The 24,093-nt window shown below is 44.6% G+C and overlaps 1 protein-coding gene and 1 long non-coding RNA gene across 3 annotated transcripts in view; one reads left to right on the plus strand and one right to left on the minus strand.

The window, feature by feature from the left end:
* Positions 1–24,093, plus strand: part of LOC130362384 (uncharacterized) — a 92,785-nt gene that overhangs the window by 53,396 nt on the left and 15,296 nt on the right. Inside the window, exon 4 of the long non-coding RNA XR_008891393.1 lies at positions 6,320–6,455. This is a non-coding gene — a long non-coding RNA (uncharacterized LOC130362384). The remainder of the gene's footprint in view (positions 1–6,319; positions 6,456–24,093) is intronic.
* LOC130362347 (alcohol dehydrogenase 1-like) overlaps positions 1–24,093 on the minus strand; it is a 97,913-nt gene that overhangs the window by 8,537 nt on the left and 65,283 nt on the right. The window contains exon 9 of one of the 2 annotated variants that reach the window (XM_056566674.1): positions 6,378–6,464. The exons of the other annotated variant lie outside the window; for it this stretch is intronic. Coding sequence (XP_056422649.1) covers positions 6,440–6,464 — 25 coding nt within the window. The 3' untranslated portion in view covers positions 6,378–6,439. The remainder of the gene's footprint in view (positions 1–6,377; positions 6,465–24,093) is intronic. 2 annotated transcript variants of the gene reach the window in all.

Here is a 24,093-nt window from a genome sequence, read left to right on the forward strand (position 1 = left end):
TTTTGCTCTGGTCTGCTCGATCGCAGACCAGAGCAGAAGACCCGAGAAAGACAGTGGAGGCAGGTGAAAGGACCTCCATCCACCTTTCTGGATGATCGAATCCCTGTAGCAGTGCTGCGGGCGATCCGATCATCCATTTTAGTGACTGCATTGACACAGATGCCATGATCTGTGGGGTTAATGGCACATATCAGCGTGATCACTGATGGACACCATTACCGGTGCATCCATAGATGCTGATAGCAGCCGGGACCTGCCACGCATAATGCGAGCACCCCCCGGGTGCTTGCAGTCATATACAGGACGTAAATGTATGTCCTGGTGCGTTAAGTACCAACACACCAGGATGTACATTTACGTCCTGCATCGTTAAGGGGTTAAACAGATTTGTAATTTAAATACGGGTAGAAAAACAGACCTGGTGCACATCTACAATCTTGTATAAAGATCTGTTTGCTTCTCAGCATAATATCAAAAACTAACAGGTTGTTAGTATACATTTTTGATCAAAAAGTACAAGCCCACTCGCCACGTCAAGGCCACCTATGCAGAGTGGGTCCCTAACGTCCCTAGCATAAAATGGCGCAGCACCGGGCGGCGACCACCACCGCCGCGACGCCAATGCCCACAGGGGGGAACAACCCACTGGCAGAGCAGCCCCAATGCCACTCAAACCAGTCTATGGGCCGCACCCCCCCGCAGACACGGCGCCACGGCAGCAACGGACACCGCACAGCACCACACCAGTGTGAACAGGGATGTAATAGCTCACTTACCATACTCTCCCAGTCAGACTGGGAGGCAGCTAGGAAAGAAATGGCCCATGTGCAGCTAACTACTGCTTATATAGGGTTGGGCTGGGGGGTGGGGAAGAGTGCAGCACATGTTAAAACAAAGAAAAAGGAGGGGATAGAAATATCAATGTGAATACGGGTAGAAAAACAGACATGGTGCACATCTACAATCTTGTATAATGATCTGTTTGCTTCTCAGCATAATATCAAAAACTAACAGGTTGTTAGTATACATTTTTGATCAAAAAGTACAAGCCCACTCGCCACGTCAAGGCCACCTATGTAGAGTGGGTCCCTAACGTCCCTAGCATAAAATGGCGCAGCACCGGGCGGCGACCACCACCGCCGCGACGCCAATGCCCACAGGGGGGAACAACCCACTGGCAGAGCAGCCCCAATGCCACTCAAACCAGTCTATGGGCCGCACCCCCCCGCAGACACGGCGCCACGGCAGCAACGGACACCGCACAGCACCACACCAGTGTGAACAGGGATGTAATAGCTCACTTACCATACTCTCCCAGTCAGACTGGGAGGCAGCTAGGAAAGAAATGGCCCATGTGCTGCACTCTTCCCCACCCCCCACAGCCTAAACCTATATAGGTGGTAATTAACCACAACAGGGCCATTTCACTCCTAGCAGCCTCCCAGTCTGACTGGGAGAGCAAGGTAAGTGAACCATTACACCTTGTTCACACTGGTGTGGTGCGGGGCGGCGTCTGTTGCTGCCGTGGTGCTGTGTCTGCGGGCGGGTGCGGCCTATAGACTGGTTTGAGAGGCATTGGGGCCGCTCTGCCAGTGGGTCGCTCCCCCCCGTGGGCACTTGTGTCGCGGCGGTGGTGGTCGCCGCCTGGTGCTGCGCCATTTTATGCTAGGGACGTTAGGGACCCACTCTGAATAGGTGGCCTTGACGTGGCGAGTGGGCTTGTACTTTTTGATCAAAAATGTATACTAACAACCTGTTAGTTTTTGATATTATGCTGAGAAGCAATCAGATCATTATACAAGATTGTAGATGTGCGCTATGTCTGTATTCTACTTGAATCCAGATTTGTAATTTACTTTGATTAAAAATCTTAATCCTTCCAATAGTTATCAGGTGCTGAAGTTGAGTTGTTCTTTTCTGTCTGACAACAGTGCTCTCTGCTGACACCTCTGTCTGTCTTAGCAACTGTCCAGAGCATAAGAGGTTTGCTATGGGGATTCATTCCTACTCTGGACAGCTCTCGAGACAGGAGTCATCAGAGAGCAGTTAGACAGAAAAGAACAACTCAACTTTAGCAGCTGTTAAGTACTGGAAGGATTACAATTTTTTAATAGAAGTAATTTACAAATCTGTTTAACTTTCTGGAGCCAGTTGATACATAAAAAAAAGTTTTCCCCTGGAATGCCCCTTTAACCCCTTAACCACATATATTTACATCCTGCGCCGGCTCCCGCGATATGAAGCGGGATCGCGCCGCGATCCCGCATCATACCGCGTCGGTCCCAGCGGCGATGTGCGGTATTAACCCTTTAGGTGAAATCGCGGCGTCCCGAACAGCTTGCAGGACACCGGGAGGGCCCTTACCTGCCTCCTCGGTGTCCGATCGGTGAATGACTGCTCCGTGTCTGAGATCCAGGCAGGAGCAGTCAAGCGCTGATAACACTGATCACAGGCGTGTTAATACACGCCTGTGATCTGTGTAGAAGATCAGTGTGTGCAGTGTTATAGGTCCCTATGGGACCTATAACACTGCAAAAAAAAGTGTTAATAAAGGTCATTTAACCCCTTCCCTAATAAAAGTTTGAATCACCCCCTTTTCTAATAAAAAAAAATAAAACAGTGTAAAAGAAAAAAAAATAAACATATGTGGTATCGCCGCGTGCGTAAATGTCCGAACTATAAAAATATATACGGTCAATGGCGTACGCGCAAAAAAATTCCAAAGTCCAAAAGAGCGCATTTTTGGTCACTTTTGATACCATTAAAAAATGAATAAAAAGTGATCAAAAAGTCCTATCAAAACAAAAATCATACCGATAAAAACTTCAGATCACTGTGCAAAAAATGAGTCCTCATACCACCCTGTATGACAAAATCAAACCTATATAAGTAGGGTATCATTTTGAAATATGCACTGCGTAGAAATGGAAGCCCCCAAAAGTTACAAAATTGCGTTTTTTTCTTCGATTTTGTCGCACAATGATTTTTTTTACGTTTCGCCGTGCATTTTTGGGTAAAATGACTGATGTCACTGCAAAGTAGAATTGTCGACGCAAAAAATAAGCCATAATATGGATTTTTAGGTGGAAAATTGAAAGGGTTATGATTTTTAAAAGGTAAGGAGGAAAAAACTAAATTGCAAAAACGGAAAAACCCTGAGTCCTTAAGGGGTTAAGAAAGGGCATATATCTCATTTTAAAATCATCCTAGAAGGAACAGATTCTAGTGACAATACATTAATTTTAACGTTAGCACCAAATTAATTGTCTCCTTATTTTGTCAAAGCCTGGGCCTACTAAAGTTTGTTCTCCAAACCTACCCCCCCCCCCCCCCCCCCCCGCAACACTCTACAACTTAAAAGAGTACTATGTCGCTTTTTTTATCAACCCTCCGTGCCCGGGCTGCAAGATGAAACAAAACAAACTTTAACTCACCTGCCTACGTTCCCCCGTTGCTCCGATGTCAGATCCCTGTCTTCTTCCGCTTCCTGCGGATCGGTGAGTCACGTTGCTCTCGGTGTATCACCAGCCGCAGCAGGACATTCATGCGGCTGGTGAAATGCTGAAAGCAGCGTGACTCACCGATCCGCAGGAAGCGGAAAAAGACAGGGATCGGAGAACGGGACACTGACATCGGAGCAACGGGGGAACATAGGTAGGTGAGTTAAAGTTTGTTTTGTTTCATTTTGCAGCCCGGGCACAGAGGGTTGATTAAAAAAAAACACCATAGTACTCCTTTAATAGAATATGTGCATGTTGACATGTATTTAGAAGCATAAAAAGCTCTTTAACTATAGTTCAATATATGCAGACCATTCTATCAAAAATAATATGTTATAAACATAAAAATGTTTACATAAAAAACAGAAAAGTGATTACATAAAAAAAACTAAAAGTGATTACATAAATAACATAAAAGGGATTACATAAAAGTGATTAGATAAAAGGGATTAGCCATTGGGTCTTGTGATTAGACTATTAAAACTGTTCAAAAGATAAATTTAATAGCTGGAAATTGGATATCATAAATAAGACAGTTCATAAAAATAGTATTTGCTATTTTATTTTATTATTTTGTATTTCTTTCAACAAATAGATTTTATCATGATAGGAGGAAATGTTACACATAAATCTTTTGGGTAATAAATTTTAACATTTTGTTCATACAGTGTTAACATATAATTATTACCCATAAAACTGAGAAGATTGACAGGTTATTTCCTATTTAAGGTTGTAAAAATGAAAATCATATTAATATTAGAGACACTGGTTATTTTAAAACAGAGATTGTGTAGTTCAAATGTATCTATATTTACCACAACAATGTTAAAATATGAGTACAACAATGTTAAAATATGAGTAAATAGTTTTGCTTCTAAAACTACACCATGTGCATCTTGTGACTATAGGGAAGTGCTATAGCTGTCACCCAACACCAAAGTGGGAGCATTTAGGAAGAGTTTAGTGACAAGAAGCCGGAACACTTTCCTCGTACAATAATGCCCAGCATAACAACTGGCACAGAGTGAGATATTTGCTATTCCACATGGATGAGCAGCACATATATATAATTATACGTTCATGTATATTATATAGTACTATGAGTGGTTTGGTAGACTAAATTATTCTTTCAACAAAGAAAGACACTGAATAGAACCTACCTATCTACAAAATGGAGCTGATATAACAGAAACATGATGTGGAAAAAATCTTTTTTTCCAATGACAAATAACTGTCCAATATACATTATATATAACCCAACTTCCAAATTACATGTGCTACACAACTGGTACATACTGGATAGACCTGTTGAAGATTTGTTCCCATCCTTTTGACATTTATAAACTGCAATTACACTTTTGTGAAATTAATTTCTTTTACTGTATATTGCAAAAAAGAACTACAGTAAATTGTCTTTTTGGCTCAGAATTCTCTCTGCATGATGTATGAACATACGGTGTAAATACTATTTTTTTCAGCATGCTCAGCTTAAGGTGTCACAATGATAAAAAATAACAATTGACATATAACTGGCATAGGCTCTGTCTTGAAAATGTGACACACACATAGCTAGCATCAGAGGGATGAAACCGGGGACTTTCTCCGGGCCTCATTACCCCCAGGAGCACCCCCAGTATTAATATTTTTTTTATATTACCGTAATGGTGTTGGTTAAAATGTCCCTCCCCTTAAATATAGAGAAGTATGCAACCATATAGTTACAGATCCACAATCCTCTATCTCCATACTGCACTGATCCCTATGATCAATACAGAAGTAACAAGGAAACTGAACCATGAGTGTTCATATTTTGACTATGGACTGTGAAAGGTAGGAGAGCATAAAAGCAGCCTGTGTGAAGGGAAAAGTAGTATGTGTGGAGAGTGGGAGGGGCCATAAAGAGAAGTCTGTGTTGAGGGGAACATGAAGAGTAGTTGCTGTGAGTGCAGATGTTGAAGCAATCTGTGAGAGAACAAGAAGCTGTGGGAAGTAGCCTTTGAGAGATTGGGGCATGAAGAGAAGTCTGTGTAAGGGAGTATAAGGGGCCATCTGTGACTAACAAGGTGGGCATTGGTAGCCGTTTGTATGAAATGAGTACATAGGTAGCAGTCTGTGTCAAAGTGGTCATAGGGAATAACAGTGCCATAGGGAGAAATCTGTGAGAGATGATGGCATAAGAGGCAGTCTACGAAAGATCAGTGCATGAATACATTGTGTTCAAAGGAGGGTGGCATGGGAGAGCAGACTGTGTGAGAGGTGCGACATTGTCAGCAGTCTGTATAACAATAAAGGCATGGTGAGCACCCTGTGTGAGAGAAGGGGGCATGGGAGAGCAGTCTGTGTGAGAGGTGGGACATTGTGAACAGTCTGTATAACAATGAAGGCATGGTGAGCACCCTGTGTGAGAGAAGGGGGCATGGGAAGCAGTCTGTGAGAAAGGGGTCATGGATAGAAGTGTGTGGAACATATTGAGGCACCATATGGAGTAGTTTATGTGAGTTTGGGGGTGGGGCATGAAAGCAGCCAGTGTTTTAGGGTCTAGCAGTATCCATGGAAATACTAGAGCTAGTTCTCTGCTTAAGACCTTCTTATATTTTTTCAGTTTTTTATCTCCCCACTTTTATGTTTGGCAAGACCCACAATAAAACTGAGCCCACAAACATTTGTGAAATGCTTATAAATACTGTATGCCACATGTGTACCTTTTACAAATGCCGATTTACACTAAAAGTTTTATATGTCTGCCTTTGTTCTGTACTGCTTGCATACTATAGTGCTTGCATACTAAACAATAAAAAGATTAGCATGTCTTCCCCCAGCAGGATCCAGTTACTCGTATGAAGTCAAGAAGGAAGGAATAACATATTATCAAGCAACCTTAGGAATTAATGCTTTCTCCATGGAACAGAAGCGGGTTTTCTGCTGAACACTGAATGGTTTCAGAACTCAAGAACTGTACGTATGCTGTAGACAAAGATAGGCAGGAAAACAAGATTACTGCTATTGAACAAAGTAAAACATTCAGAAAAATACAAGTTATAATTAAGACCACAGACCAGAGCAGAAGACCCGTGGAAGGCAGCAGAGGCAGGTGAGGAAACCTCCGGCTGCCATGTTGGATGATCGGATCGCTGCGGCAGCGCTGCAGGCGATCCGATCATCCATTCAAATTACCGCGATGCTGCATTGATCACTGCATCTGAGGGGTTAATGGCGGACATCCGCGCGATTGCGGATGTCCGCCATTACCGGTGGGTCCTTGGCTGCTATCCGATGCTCGCGGTAATCATAGGACGCAAATGAACTTCCTGGTGCGTTAAGTACCAGCTCACCAGGACACACATTTACATGCTGCATCTTTGAGGGGTTAAAAAAGGAAAACATACATTTCTCTTGGACATAAGTATTCAGACCCTTTGCTATGACACGGGGCTTTCAATTTTTCTTAGTCATCTCTGAGATGTTTCTACATCTTGATTGGAGTCACCTGTGGTAAATTCAGGTGATTGGACAGGATTTGGCAACACACAGCCCTGTGTGTATAAGATCTCATAGCTGACAAGGCTGACCTGTGGGCTAAAGATTGCCTGGGTTATTCCTGCTGTCTATGTGTTTGGGCCACTGCTCCATTGTCTGACCTGTTATACTGTGATATATTATTGTGTTATGTTATGTTTTAATTTATACATTTAAGGGATTGTGGCAGAGTGACCAGGTGACCCTGATGCCCAAATGGAAGACCCCTAAACCTGGCCCTTATGTAGGGGGGGGGGGTGAGTGTACAGTCTAGTCAGAGTTGCAGTAAGGAGTGGAGTTCATGTACCAAAAGGAGAAGTCTAGGGAGAAGAAAACTATAAAATTCCACAGCTATGCCAATCTCAGGAAAAAACCCGGCACACACATGAATGTTAAAGCCTGGTGGTAAGCTCTTGGGGAAAATCTCTTCTTCAGTCATCAGTCAATTTAAATCTTTCAAGTCAGCATGGGTTACTAATAATCTTAAAGCTGCATTCAACATCAACTACAACTCCCATCAAGCAACAGGCTCCCTGGGTTATACTTTGTCCATCCTACTGCACAAAAGACTGTACGGTTTAAGATCTACTACTTCCAGCAACAGTAAAGGTGCCTGGCCCAGAAGAAGCAATTTCATCCTCGGACTGAGGAGGTTAACAGTGCCCAACAGTGTCAAACATCACTTCAGCCCTCCACCAATCTAGGCTTTATGGAGGTTAACAGTGCCCAACAGCGTCAAACATCACTTCAGCCCTCCACCAATCTGGGCTTTATGGCATAATGGCCATAAATAGCTTTAATGAAACATGAAAGCCCATCTGGAGTTTGCAAACAAAAAAGCATTTTAAAGAACTCTTAAACTGTGCAAATCAACATTATCTGGTCTGGTAAATCAAAATTAAACATTCTGGCCTCAGCTTTAAGTGTACTGTCTGGAGGAAACCAGGCAAAGCTCATCACCTGCTTAACATCATCCCAACAGTGAAGCATAGGGTGGCAGCACCATGCTGTGAGGGTGTTTTTTCCGTGGCTTGGACAGGGAGACTGGTAAGGGTTGAGAAAAAGTTAAATGAAGCAAAGTACAGAGATATTCTTAATGAATACCTAATCCAGAGCTGGGCCAAAGTTTCCCCTTACAACAAGATATTGACACTAAGCACACCGCCAGAAAAACAGACTTTAACTCAATCAAAGATCTCTGGAGAGACCAATGTTCCCCATCCAATATGACTTATCTTAAGAGGATCTACTGAGAAGAATGGCAATAAAACCCTAAAGCTAGTTGTGTAAACGTTGTGGCATCATAGACTGGAGGCTGTAATCACTGACAAGGGTTCTTCAACTAAATACTGAGTAAAGGGTCTGAATATTTATGTCATAATTTATGTCATTCATTATTTATGTCATGTATTATTTGATTTTTTCCTTTTAAATATCTATTTTAAAATGTGTAGAATAATGGGGAAAACTTGATTATTTTTTATTTTAGCATGCGGCCACAACCTAATAAAATGTAAAAAACAAAGTGTATCTCAGGACTTACAAATAAGTGTTTGAGGCTTGTTTCCATATGAAGCATTTTATCTTTTTTAATGTTTTTTTTTTTTTTACCTTGTAGTAAAAATACCAATCAGTTTCTTTTCCTTTGTATTATTTTTAATAAAAGCTGAAATTTGAATGTTTTATTTCTACAAGAAGGCAATTGTGTAGTTCTTACCAGTCTGAACTGTCCAGAGCAGGAACAAATGCCCATAGCGAAAACCTATCCAACTCTGGACAGTTCCTGACAAGGACAGAGGTGTCAGGAGAGAGCACTGTGGTCAGACAAAAGAAATTCAAAAAGAAAAGAGATTTTTAAATAGAATTGATTTACAATTTATCTTTAACTTGCTGGCACCAGTTGATTTAAAAAAATAGTTTTCCTTCGGAGTATCCCTTTAACCCCTTAAGGACCAGGCCATTTTACACCTTAGGACCAGAGCGTTTTTTGCACATCTGACCACTGTCTCTTTGAACATTAATAACTATGGAATGCTTTTAGTTATCATTCTGATTATGAGATTGTTTTTTCAAGACATATTCTGCTTTAACATAGTGATAAAATTTTGTGGCAACTTGCATCCTTTCATGGTGAAAAATCCCAAAATTTGATGAAAAAAATGAAAATTTAGCATTTTTCTAACTTTGAAGCTCTCTGCTTGTAAGGAAAATGGATATTCAAAATAAAAAAAATTTGGGATCACATATACAATATGTCTACTTTATGTTTGCATCATAAAATTTATGAGTTTTTACTTTTGAAAGACACCAGAGAGCTTCAAAGTTCAGCAGCAATTTTAAAATTTTTCACAAAATTTTCAAACTCACTATTTTTCAGTGACCAGTTCAGTTTTGAAGTGGATTTGAAGGGTCTTCATATTAGAAATACCCCATAAATGACCCCATTATAAAAACTACACCCCCCAAAGTATTCAAAATGACATTCAGTAAGTGTTTTAACCCTTTAGGTGTTTCACAGGAATAGCAGCAAAGTGAAATTTTTAAATTTTTGCAAGGGGTAAAAGAAGAAAATTTTTACTGGTATTTGTAGCCCAATTTCTCTCGAGTAAGCACATACCTCATGTCTATGTAAATTGTTCGGCGGGCGCAGTAGAGGGCTCAGAAGGGAAGGAGCGACAAGGGGATTTTGGAGAGAACATTTTTCTGAAATGGTTTTTGGGGGGCATGTCACCCTAGGGTGCCAAAACAGCAAAAAAAAAAAAAAAAGAAAAAAACACATGGCATACCATTTTGGAAACTAGACCCCTCGGGGAACGTAACAAGGAATTAAGTGAGACTTAATACCCCACAGGTGTTTCATGACTTTTGCAAATGTAAAAAAAATTAAAATAAATTCCAAAAATTTTACATTTTTACAAAGGGTTAAAGCAGAAAAAAAAATTGAAGCCCAATTTCTCTCAATTCAAAAAACACCCCATGTGGGGGTGAAAAGTGCTCTGCTGGCGCACTACAGGTCTCAGAAGAGGAGTAGTCACATTTGGCTTTTTGGAAGCAAATTTTGCTCTGGGGGCATGCCGCATTTAGGAAGCCCCTATGGTGCCAGGACAGCAAAAAAAAAAACACATGGCATTATATTTTGGAAAATAGACCCCTTGGGGAACGTAACAAGGGGTAAAGTGAACCTTAATACCCCACAGGGCTTTCACAACTTTTGCATAAGTAAAAAAATATATATATTTTTTCACTAAAATGTTGGTTTCCCCACAAATTTCACATTTTTGCAAGGGTAAATAGTAGAAAAGACCCCCCCAAAATTTGTAACCCCATCTCTTCTGAGTATGTAGGTACCCCATAAGTGGACGTCAAGTGCACTGCAGGAGCGCCACAATGCTCAGAAGAGAAGGAGTCACATTTGCAAACTTTGCTGAAATGGGGGGGACATGTCGCATTTAGGAAGCCCCTATGGTGCCAGGACAGCAAAATACCCCCCACTTGGCATACCATTTTGGAAACTAGACCCCTTGAGGAATGTAACAAGGGGTAAAGTAAGCCTTAATACCCCACAGGGGTTTCACAACTTTTGCATATGTAAAAAAAAAAAAATGTTTTCACTAAAATGTGTGTTTCCCCCCCAAATTTTACATTTTTGCAAGGGTTAATAGCAGAAAAGACACCCCACAATTTGTAAATACATTTCTTTGGAGTAAGGACATACCCTATTTTTTGATGATTTAGGCTTGGCGGGTGCACAGCAGGTCTTGCTTGAGTGGGATCTTGAGCTTGATGTTGAGCCAGGATGTGGGACCCCCCCTTAAGGAGCGTTAATGGGGGAGCACTGAGCCCTAAAATAGGGGAACACTATGGGGGACAACGGGCCATAACTGGGGTAGACAGGTGGGGTACAGAGGCCCATAATATGGGGTACAGTGGGACAGAAAATTATAAAACATAATAAAACAGGATATGTTCCCAGAATGATGACCCAGAGCATAGCCAAAACTAAAAAAAATATGCCCGCCCCAAACCCTATGCTCTGAATCATCATTCTGGGAATATGATGTGTGTGGCCGTCCCTAACCTGTTGCCTCAAATGCGCACCCGCTCAGGTGGAGAGAGAGCGCTGCGCATTTGAGGCAACATAAAAAAGTCCCGGATGATAGTGACTCAGTGACCTTTGACCCATTTTTGACAAAACACCCCCAGAGGTCTTATCAGGTTTTTTTTTTTTTTTTAAGGTTTTTTTGGGCAATTTAGTGATTTATGTGGGTTATATTTTGGAATGTACTCTGGACTTGGTACATTGGTCAAATTATGGAAAATTCAAATAAAAAGGGAAAATTTAGGGCTCCATTGAAGTGTTATACTCCCTGAAGCAGCCTATGCAGAGCCCCGGATTATCTGGGCAAGTGTCACATTGGTACCTGGTGTCCCTACGCATCCCCTTCCTGTAACACACTCTGCATTTTTTCTGGGATCGTCCCTTCTTTCCACTGTGGGGGATCACACCTGGAAAGTGCTGGCCTGGGACGATCCTGGCGCCTACAACTCCAGACCCTTGGGAAGTCCGGCCTGATCTTTCCCGGTCAGCAAAGATCAGGAACCTTAGGACTTCTTCTTGGTACCGGAGGAATGTCCCTGTGTTGCCAGTGTACTGGGATAGTACAAAAGCGTTGTACATGGCAACCTGTACCAAGTAGACCGCAACTTTTTTGTACCATGCCCGTGTTTTCCGCATGGCGTTGTATGTCTTGAGGACTTGATCTGAGAGATCAACTCCCCTTATATACCGATTGTAGTCCAGAATACAATCGGGCTTGAGGAGCGGTCCCACGGTACCTCGCACAGGGACAGGGGTGCTGCCATTCCCATGAATAGTGGTGAGTATAAGGAAATCTCTCTTATCCTTATACTTCACCAACAAGAGGTTATCATGGGTCATGGCAAGGGACTCACCCTTGGGGATAGGCGTCTGGACCAAATTTAGAGGGAGGCCTCTCTGGCTCTTCCGCACGGTCCCACAAGCGGACGTGGATCTGGCGGAAAGGGATTTGAACAGAAGGATGTTGGTATAAAAGTTATCCACGTATACGTGGAAACCCTTATCCAGCAATGGGTGCACAAGGTCCCAAACGAGTTTCCCGCTAATACCCAGAATGGGGGGACATTCTGGGGGTTCAATACGGGAATCTCATCCCTCATATACTCTAAACTTCTAAGTGTACCCAGAGGTACTCTCACAAAGTTTGTAGAGTTTCATGCCATACCGCGCCCGCTTTGAGGGAATATACTGGCGGTAGATGAGTCTCCCCTTAAAACTGATGAGAGACTCATCTACCGAGAGGTCCCTGAGGGGTACGTAGGCCTCCAAAAATTTGGCCCCAAAGTGATCGATGACTGGCCTCACTTTGTAAAGCCGGTCATAGGGGGGGATCACCTCGGGGCGGACATGCCGCATTATCTGCATAATGCAGGCATTTCCGAATCGCCTAGTACTGCCTTCGTGTCATCGCCATACTTTAAAGCGGGGTCTGGTAGAGGACGAACCCGCTCCAGCAATGACGAGCACTTGTTTTTTTGACCAGGCCCATATGCAGCGAGAGGCCCCAAAATGTCCTAATTTCCGCTGCATCAATGGCGCGCCATTCATTGGACCTGGCCAAAAGTGAATCGGGGTGGTGGGCAATGAACTGCACTGAAAAAAAACTTTAAAAAGTCCAGATCAGTGAAGCCAGCATGGTCAATCCGGATTCCTGAGTCGTCAACAAACTCAGGAATCCGTGGCTGATAACCCTCTGGGGGGCTCCAGACAGGGTAATCGGAAGGGGGCTCTGGTGCACTTGTCTGGGGGGCCGGACTCCTATTACGAGCGGCATTGTCACTCGTACTAGTGTCGGCCACTGGGTCACTCTCATGGGGGGTGTGTGGCCTCGCCTGGCGGCGTCTCTGCCGCCGTACGGGGTACTCATCATCACTACTAGATGATAAGGAGGGCAATGAAGAACACAAAAATTTTGGATCTTCATCATCCTCACTGACAGATTCGGAGTCGGAGGCTAAAAAAGCGTAAGCCTCCGCTGCCGAAAATTCCCGGCGGGCCATCGCCTTTTTTCTACGGTGGCGGGGGGGGGGGGGACAGTGATGGTGGGGGGGGGGGGGGAAGTATGTACTGTGTGGTGCTTGGTGTAAAAAGTGTATTACAGTAATAGGAAGAAGAAAAAAAAAGCTGCCGCCAAAAAAAAGGGGTGGCAAACGCAGCTCCCAGAACCCCTAATAGGACCCGGGTTAAGGGATCAGACCCTAATAGGACCCTGGGGGACCTATTAGGGGGTCAGAAGGGGTTTATAAAAAAAAAAAAAAAAAAAAAAGCTGCGGCCAAAAAAAACAAGGGGGTTGGCGCACGCAGCTCCCGGAGCCCCTAATAGGACCCGGGTCAGGGATCAGACCCTAATAGGACCATGGGGACCTATTAGGGGGTCAGAGGGGGGGGGGATACTTTTTTTTTTACTTTCTGTCACTTTTTAACTTATTGAACTCCTACCTGTCCCTGCAATAAGCTTACCCTATTCTAAGGCTCCTGAGGGGGCTCCGGAGCTCCGAGGGGGGATCCACGGCTTCTTCTCCCTGCTGCACCAGCTGACTGAATGAAAACAGCGGGTCCAGCAGTGGGAAGGAGCCGTTAACCCCTCCTCTGCTGCTCTGCTATTGGCCGGACGATCGCCGGCCAATAGCAGCGTTGCTGGGGCGGTGACAGTATTGTCACCGCTCCCCAGCAACGGCAGGTGATTGGCGGTGAATTGTACACCACCAATCACCATTTATTCCCGGGTCATCGGGTTACAAGTGACCCGAATGACCTGAATCGCCAAAGATTGCTTGCGTGATTTCACAAGCGATCTCTGGCGATCGCTGAGATGCGGGGGTCCCGGGACCCCCCTCGGCATTTGCATGGCATGCCTGCTGAATGATTTCAGCAGGCATGCCGTTCCGATCTCTGCCCGGCGCGTGGCAGGGATCGGAAAACGCCAGGACGTACGGGGACGTCCTTGGTCCTTAAAGCCCAGGGTGCAAGGACGTCCCCGTACGTCCTTGGTCCTTAAGGGGTTAAAGGGGTAGTCCAGTATCACAAACCATATCACCTATCTGCAAGATCCTGGCTCTGCATACATGCAGTGTTTCCATCATGGCACAAAGCTGGGGCCGACAAAGTTGGAGTTACCCAAACAATGTATATCCGGCTCTCCCATAGAGATGCATGGTTGGGACATGTCTGCCACCACTTTGTGCCATATTTCTACTCATGAGGAGTGCGGGGCACCATATGGGAGATCTCAGGGGGGTCCCAGTGGTTAGACCCCCCCCCACGATAAGACACTTCCTGTGGATAGGGGATACATTTATTGAAACTATATTACTCCTTTAAATTAATTCTGCCATTACTAAAGCATTTATTCTTAAAAGTTGGTAAAAAGTGAAAAAATAAATAGATTAAAATTCGTTTTATCATTCATAAGCTTGCAAGACTATGAAAACCCTTGATATGAATTATGAACTTGAATATTTTGACCAATATGCATACCAGGGCCTCATATTTATCATTTGTCAGTAAACAGTTTGGCTTTGTGGTATTGAGGTGTCATGGGGTGTCAGTAGTTCATGTGCTGTACTGAGAAGGTGTGTGTAGCTCGCCTAATATAACAGGACTTAAGCCAGCATGGTGCACTACACAACTTTGTGACTGGCACCCTATAAAAGTTTTATCTACATGCAACTATAATACTTGTGATATACTTATGAATGGTATGTTGTGTGAGTGGCTGTTTTTCAATGTTTTGCGACTTTTCTAACTACTTCATACAACATTGTGGTTTGTTGAGAACTACCGTATTTATCGGTGTATACCACGCACCGGCCTATAACACGCACCCTCATTTTACCAAGGATATTTGGGTAAAAAATGTTTTTTACCCAAATATCCATGGTAAAATGAGGGTGCGTGTGTGCGCGTGTATACCCCGATATACCCCCAGGAAAGGCAGGGGGAGAGAGGCCGTCGCTGCCCGCTTCTCTCCCCCTGCCTTTCCTGGGGTCTAGATTGCTTCTGTCGGCCCTTCTCACCCCCTGGTTATCGGCGCCGCTGCCCGTTCTGTCCCCCTGACTATCGGTGCCGGCGCCGATAGCCAGGGGGAGAGAAGCGGCGCCGACAGCCAGGGGGAAAGAAGGGGCAGCGGTACCCATTGCCGGCGCCGCTGCCCCGTTGCCTACCCCCATCCCCGGTGGCATAATTACCTGAGTCGGGTCCGTGCTGCTGCAGGCCTCCGTCGTGCGTCCCCAGCGTCGTTGCTATGCACGGCGCGGCGCACTGACGTAATGCGCCGCGCCGTTCAGCGCATAGCAACGACGCCGGGGACGCACGCCGGAGGCCTGGAGCAGCGCGGACCCGACTCAGGTAATTATGCCACCGGGGATGGGGGTAGGCAACGGGGCAGCGGCGCCGGCAATGGGTGCCGCTGCCCCTTCTTTCCCCCTGGCTGTCGGCGCCGATAACCAGGGGGTGAGAAGGGCCGACAGCAGCGCTCTAGACCCCAGGAAAGGCAGGGGGAGAGAAGCGGGCAGCGACGGCCTCTCTCCCCCTGCCTTTCCTGGGGGTGTATCGGCGTATAACACGCACACAGACTTAAAAAGTGCGTGTTATACGCCGATAAATACGGTAGTATTTGAACCTGCTTTTGTATCAGTAAGTCTGGCCTTTTTCTTTAATATTAAGTAAATGTGGCCCCATTTTGTATGATGTTTGTTATGTGGGCCCATGTAGTGTTATATGTTTGAGCTTTTAGTCTGAGGTATACGTTAGGAAATACTCTCAATTGAAAGTTCAATAGCGTTATGAGTCCTATTCCCACAGGAAGCTTCAAGAAATGATTTCATGTCCGTTAATGGCATTTAAACAGGTTACATAACAAGTTATGTTTAATAACATGTAGTTTGAATGAATAATGAAATTCCCCCCCACCCCTATCACCCTGTTACCACTCCCTGCATAGATTCATCCCCAAGCTCTATGCCGTAGAGCTTCAAAGTCATTTAAGGTACTCGAATTTGTGATCAGGTTTAAACTAGAATATTTTTCTATTGAGTCATATGTGGTCTAGAATAACAAGCAGTTGGCTGTGTTGACAGGGATAAGAATATAATTAAAGGCAGAGTGAGCAAAAAGTAACTTCTTAAAAGGTGTAGAAGTCTTTAAATACAAATGGCTTTACAGTCATTTGCTAAGGCTTCTTAGAATCAGCACATATTGTAAAACAATACTCTAAGGATTTATATCTATAGTTCTAAGACAATACGTAATAAATGAAAATAAAAGAAACTCTTTGATGATATGTAAAACATTCTTAACATACTACATGCTACACAACTTTTGGGACGGAAATCACACAAATCATTTAAATTAAATTTACAGCTCGAACATACAAACAGCATTGCAACACATGGTGCTGTATGTTACTGGACTGATTTTGGAAAGTAGGATATGCAAAATAGTTTTCTGGCACCACCTTTTGCAAATACCTTTTTCTTCAAGTCAGATTGTTTATTTTTTAAGAAGCCTCAGAACATAACTGGAGATTTAATAATAGTGTTGAGCAGCATAGGCCATATTCGAATTCGCGAATATTCGCGAATATATGGACGAATATTCGTCATATATATTCGCGAATATTCGCATATTCGTAATAATCTCGTTATATTTTCGCATATGCGAAAAATTAGCATATGTGAAAATAACATACGAAAATTAGCATATACAAAATTAGCATAAGCAAACATTCGCATATACGAAAATTAGCATATGCTAATTTTCGCATATGCGAAAATTCGTGCACCAGTCTCACACAGTAGTATTAGAGCCTTCTTTACACCACACAAGCTGGAAGAAGAGAGGGATGATCACTGTGATGTGTACTGTGAAAAAACAAAACAAAAAAAAAAATGAATATTCGTAATTACGAATATATAGCGCTATATTCGCGAATATTCTCGAATTCGCGAATATGCGATATTCGCAAATAAAATTCGGATTGCGAATATTCACGAGCAACACTATTTAATAAGCCAAGTTAAACAATTTACCCAGAAGGAAAAGTGACCACTATGCAGAGTTACATAGTTTCATAGTATGGTTGAAAAAATGCACATGTCCATCAAGTTCAACCAGCAGGGAGAGGGAAAGGGTATGGGGGAATGAAGGGGAGGGGATGTGATTCTATATTTCTGCATATCCATTAATGTTATTTTGTTCTAGGAATTTATTTAACCCTGTTTTGAAGCTTTCAACTGTTCCTGCTGTGACCAGTTCCTGAGGTGGACAGTTACTGTGAATAAACTCACAATTCTTATGGTAAAGAAGGCTTGTCGCCCCTTGAGACTTAATCTTTTTTCTCCAGATGGAGGGAGTGCCCTCTTGTCCTTTGAGGGGGTTTAACCTGGAACAGTTTTCCCCATATTTTTTGTATGGGCCCTTTATATACTTAAATAATTAAATAAGTTGATAATATGCCCCTTAAAGATCTCTTCTGAAGACTAAATAAATTTATTATTTTTATCTTTCCTCATAGCTGAGATGTTCCATGCCCCTTATTAGTTTAGTTGCTTGTCTCTGCACCCTTTCCAGCTCCATAATGTCTCTTTTATGTACTGGTGCACAAAACTGGTGAGGAAGCAGTTGCCTGACATTTCATGCTATTCTGTAGTCTATGATTTACTTCAACCTGCGGACCTCCAGATATTTCAAAACTACAACTCCCAGCAGGCCCGGGCAGCCATCGGCTGTCCGGGCTTGCTGAAAGTTGTAGTTTTGAAACATCTGGAGGTCCGCAGGTTGAAGACCACTGCGGCCTTCGACATCATCCAGCCCCCCCACCCTCTCACCCCCTTTTGTTCTGTACTCACCTCCGCTCGACGGGACGTTAGGGTGCACTGGTCCGGGCCATCTGTGCTGCAGGGACCGTCCGGTGAGGAGGGCTAATTGTTCCGGGCTGTCCATCTTCACCGGGGGGGGGCCTCTTCTCCATGCTTCGGGCCCGGAATAGAGACGTTGCCTTGACGACAACGCACAGGGAAGATGCTCATGGTACTGCTTCAGTACCTTGAATGCTGGCAAAACCGCCTCCCATGTCACTCTCCCAAGCTAAACCCACAGCATAAGATTCTTCTTTAGGGGAGGGAACAGCATAGGACAGAGGCAATAGGAGGACAGGGACTGCTCCTGGGCCATGCCAACTAAGGGTTGTGTCTGATGAACTGACCAACTGTTGACTGGGGGTATCAGATGTCACTTGTGATAAAGTGGATGACCGTGTTAACCAATCGATGACGTCAGAGGGGTTGCTGGTCGAGACACAACCGCTAGCTGATACCGGGAGATCAGGCCTCTCGCTTCAACTCCTGCTGCAACTCACCCCTAGTATGCTGCACTCTCTGTCTGCGCCTGATGAATTTAGGCCTCTGCCACTCCTTGCTCTTCTCTGCCTGACATACTTAGTGCGTGTATGAGGGGAGTACAATACGCTTCACTACGCTTAAAACAGTATTTGTCTAGAACAGCAGCAGATGTGTACTTTTGGCTGTCCTTTCACAGTATCTAGGCCCTTGACAGATTAACAGGTACAAAATAGTACACTACTTAGATGTAGGTATGTGGCAAGCACTTATGAGGGCAGAAAAATGCGCTACAGTACGCTTAAAAAAGTAGTTGAGTAAAACACCAGCCGGTGATTACTTTTCCCTGGACTTTCACAGTATCTAGGCCCTTGACAGATTAAAAGGTACAAAATAGTACTGTTACAGTCTGCGCTCCGGCCGCACATTTCGGTCGCGAGCACATTGTCCCTGCTCCCGGCAATGCACACCCGCATGCGAATCCTGGACTGTCACTTACCTGCTTCCTCTGACTCCTCCTACTGTCCCGTAGGGCGCGTGCACTGGAGCTTTAAAATTTTAAGGGCCAGTGCGCCCATAATTATCACTCACACCTGACACTATTCTTTAAAGTCCCTGCACCTCCCCCACTTCTCTGCCGGATCTTCAGTGCCATTTGCCTGACAGAAAGCGTTCCCATTGCCTGTTTTGCCATTCAGACATTTGTATCCAGACCTTCCTGCTATGTTTTTGACTACGAACTTTTGCCGCCTCCCTTGACCTTCTGCTTCGTTTGACTACGATACAGCCTCATCCTTCGGTACCTCGCCTTGCCCAGTTACGTGTGTGGTCGAGCCATGTCGGGGATAGCGACCTGGGTGTCGCCTGCCGCAGCAAGCCCATCCTGCCTTGCAGCGGGCTCTGGTGAAGACCAGTGGCACCTTAGACTCCGCTCCACAATATGGCCGAGCCATCTGCCATACAGGTGAAGGATCCACTTCCAGCTTTGTGACAGCCTACATCCAGGTGAATGACAGCAAGATCCGGCCATGGATCCAACTGGGGCTCCTCTGCCAGATAACTCGGATTTTGCATCTATTGTGGCGCTCCAGTCAGAGCAGTTGGCCCAGCAGGCACAGCCACTTAACAAGCTCTCCGCCATGATGCAGCAGTTGCTTTCTGCTCTGCAGCAGCTGCCACAGCCTCAGCCACCCTCCTCGAGCTCCAGTACAGCCTCTCGCTGCTGCAGTCTCCTCCAGAACCAAACTCCGTTTGTCCCTTCCAGAAATATAATAGGGGGATCCCAATTCCTGTTGTGGTTTTGTGATGCAGTGCTCCATGCACATTGAACTCATGACGGATCAGTTCTCCACAGAATGTGCAAAGGTGGCCTTCGTCATTAGTCTCCATGGGCAACCCCGCTGTAGTCGCCTGGGCAACCCCTCTATAGTCGCCTGGGCAACCCCGCTGTGGGATCACAGTGATGTCATCGCTACTAATCTCCAGGCATTCCTGACATAATTTTGCACTGTCTTTGAGGAACCTGCTCGAGCTTCCTCTGCAGAGACGGCTCTGCTGAATCTTTCTCAGGGCAACTCCACTGTTGGAGAGTATGCCATCCGGTTCCGAACCCTGGCGTTGGAGTTGTCCTGGAATAATGAAGCTCTCGGCGCTACCTTGAAGAGAGGATTATCAAGCCAAATTAAAGATGTCCTCGCTGCCCGGGAATTGCCATCTACATTGAATGAACTTATACAATTGGCATCCTGGATAGATATCCGCTTCTCCAAGCGACGAGAGGAACTACGACAAGAAAGGGAGTCTGCACAACCTCGGCACTTCCCTCATCTGGTGCCAGTCTTCCACCAACCACCACAACCTTCTACGTTGCCTCCCGCAGTGGAGGCTATGCAAGTGGATCAGTCTCGCTTGACCCTGCAAGAAAGGACTTGCCGAGGAACCGAAAATCTTTGTCTTTACTGCGCCAGTGCAGACCACTTCCTTAAGGATTATCCCCTGCGTCCTCAGCCACAGGGAAACGCTCGCACCTAGGGTTCATAGGAGAGGACTCCCTAGGTGTGAATTCCTCCTCTCCACGCCTAAATTTAACTGTCCAGCTACTTCTTCCCTCCAAAGAGACCATCTCCATTCTGGCCTTCCTGCACTCTGGCTCTGCAAGAAACTTTATTGATGCCTCCCTTGTGCATAAGTATTGTCTGCCAGTGTTCCACCTCCTGAAACCCCTGTACATCTCTACGGTCAATGGAGAAAAACTGGACTGTACAGTGCTGTACGACACAGAATGCCTGTCAATGCAGGTCAGAGTCTCGCATAAGGAGAATTTGTCTTTCTACGTCCTCCCACACTGTACTTCTCCGCTCCTGCTTGGTCTACCTTGGTTACAACTCCATACCCCACTGCTGGATTGGAACACTGGAGAAGTCCTACGCTGGGGTCCACATTGCAACAGCCATTGTATCCATCTATGTGTAATTAAATTGGAACCAACTTCTAGACCTCTGCCTGGTCTGCCCTCTTTCCTCCAAGACTTTGCTGACGTCTTAAGCGAAAAGCAAGCTGAAAAGCAAGAATTGCCTCCACACCGTCCCTACAATTGCCCTATAGATTTACTGCCCGGCACCACTCCTCCCAGGGGGCAGAATTTACCCCTTGTCTGTCCCAGAAACTCAGGCCAGGCAGACTACATCCAAGAAAACCTTCGGAAGGGGTTTATCAGGAAGTCCTCTTCTCCTGCCTGAGCCGGGTTCTTCTTCTTCAAGAAAAAAGACGGTTCTTTGCGACTTTGTATCGACTACCGTGGTTTGAACAAAATTACTGTAAAGAACAGCTATCCACTACCTCTAATCTCAGATTTATTTGATCACCTGAGAGGTGCCAGTGTCTTCTCAAAACTTGATCTACGTGTGGCTTACAATTTGATTCGTATTCGTAAAGGGGACGAATGGAAGACTGCGTTTAATACCCGTGATGGACATTTCAAGTATCTTGTCATGCCATTTGGACTCCGTAATGCTCCAGCAGTCTTTCAGTAGTTCGTCAATGATATTTTCGAGATCTTCTATACTCCTGTGTCGTTGTCTGTTTGGATGACATACTCATCTATTCACCCAATATTCAATCTCATCGCTCCCACCTCCACCAAGTCTTGCAGCGTCTCTATGCCAAACTCGAAAATGCACTTTTGAAAAAACCAGTCTTCCTTTCTTGGGCTATATTGTTATGAGTCAAGGTCTCCAAATGAATCCCGGCAAGTTGTCTGCAGTTCTGGACCAAAAAGACGGCTAATCCAAAGTTATGGACACCAGAGGCTGAAGAAGCTTTCAAACAGTTGAAGTCCATCTTTGCTTCTTCTCCTGTTTTATCTAGACCTGATCCTAACAAGCCATTTTCCTTGGAAGTGGATGTGTCCTCATTTGGAGCTAGGGCAGTATTAACACAAAAATCTACTAAGGGAAAAACTTTAACCTGCTTTTTTTTTTTTCTCTAAAACCTTCTCCCCTATGGAGAGAAATTACACTGTCGGAGCTCTTAGCCATTAACCCCTTAACAACGAAGGACGTATATTTACGTCCTCCACCGGCTCCTGCGATATGCCACTGCGTGACCCCGAGTCATATCGGGTCGGTCCCGGCGGCTATCAGCGGCCGGGACCCGCGGCTAATACAGGACATCACTGATCGCAGGGATGCCCTGTAGTAACCCTTCAGACGCGGCGATCAAAGCTGACCGCCGCGTCTGAAGTGAAAGTGAAAGTATCCCGGCTGCTCAGTCGGGCTGTTCGGGACAGCTGCGGTGAAATCGCGGCATCCCGAACTGCTTACAGGACTCCGGGAGGGCCCTACCTGTCTCCTCGGTGTCCGATCAGCAAATGACTGCTCCGTGCCTGAGATCAGGCAGGAGCAGTCAAGCGCCGATAACACAGATCACAGGTGTGTTAATACACGCCAGTTATCTGTGTAAAAGATCAGTGTGTGCAGTGTTAGAGCCCCCTATGGGAGCTATAACACTGCAAAAAAAAAAAGTTAAAAAAAAAGTGTTAATAAAGGTCATTTAACCCCTTCCCTAATAAAAGTTTGAATCACCCCCCTTTTCCCATAAAAAAATAAAACAGTGTAAATAAAAATAAACATATGTGGTATCGCCGTGTGCGTAAATGTCCGAACTATAAAAATATATAATTAATTAAACCGCTCGGTCAATGGCGTACACATAAAAAAAAGTCCAAAAAAGCATATTAAAAAATGAATAAAAAGTGATCAAAAAGTTTGATCAAAACAAAAATGGTACGGATAAAAACTTCAGATCACGGTGCAAAAACTGCCCTGTACATGGAAATATAAAAAAGTTATAGGGGTCAGAATAGGACATTTTTAAACGTATACATTTTCCTGCATGTAGTTATGATTTTTTCCAGAAGTACGACAAAATCAAACCTGTATAAGTAGGGTACCATTTTAACCGTATGGACCTACATAATAATGATAAGGTGTCATTTTTACCGAAATATGCACTGCGTAGAAACAGAAGCCCCCAAAAGTTACAAAATGGCGTTTTTTCTTCGATTTTGTCACGCAATTATTTTTTTCCCCGTTTCGCCGTGAATTTTTGGGTAAAATGACTAATGTCACTGCAAAGTAGAATTGGTGATGCAAAAAATAAGCCATAATATGGATTTTTAGATGGAAAATTGAAAGGGTTATTATTTTTAAAGGGTAAGGAGGAAAAAAACTGTGCAAAAACTGAAAAACCCTGCATCCTTAAGGGGTTTAGCTGGCCTTAGAAGAGTGGCATCACCTCTTGGAAGGCTTGGTACATCCTGTCACAATTTATTCAGACCACAAGAATTTACTTTATCTTCAGTCAGCCCATTGTCTTAACCCACGACAGGCCCGATGGTCTTTATTTTTCTCCAAATTCAACTTCTTCATCCACTTCCGTCCTGCAAAAAAGAATGTCCAAGGTGATGCCCTTTCCAGGTTTTCAGATGTGCACGACGGTGAATCTCTCCCACAGCATATTATCCCGCTGGAGCGTCTAATTTCTACAGCACCAGCAAGTCTCCAACATCTACCTCCTGGAAAGACTTGCATATCTCCTCGTATGAAACTCAGAGTCTTGAAATGGGGACATTCTTCTCTTTTGGCCGGCCATCCTGGTATTCGTAAGTCTCTACAGCTCATCTCCAGACATTATTGGTGGCCAACTTGTAAAAAGGATGTCTTTGATTTTGTTCGGTCCTGCTCAGTCTGTGCCTGGGACAAGACACCCCATTCCAAGCCAGCAGATCTGCTTCAGCCCCTGCTAGTTCCTGAGCTTCCTTGGTCCGATATTGCCATGGTAATACTGTCATATGGGTGGTAGTTGATTGATTTTCTAAAATGGCTCATTTTCTACCACTACCTGGCCTTCCATCAGCACCACAGCTTGCCAAGCTTTTCCTTCATCATATCTTTCGTTTGCATGGACTCCCTTCCCATATTGTTTCCGACCGAGGGGCTCAGTTCGTCTCTAAATTCTGGTGGGCCCTATGCTCACGTGTACAAATTAAGTTGGATTTCTCCTCGGCTTATCATCCACAATCCAATGGACAGGTTGAGAGGGTGAATCAGGTTTTGGGACACTATTTACGCTATTTTGTTTC

The sequence above is a fragment of the Hyla sarda genome, chromosome 1, assembly GCF_029499605.1.
Source record: "Hyla sarda isolate aHylSar1 chromosome 1, aHylSar1.hap1, whole genome shotgun sequence".
NCBI lineage: Eukaryota > Metazoa > Chordata > Amphibia > Anura > Hylidae > Hyla > Hyla sarda.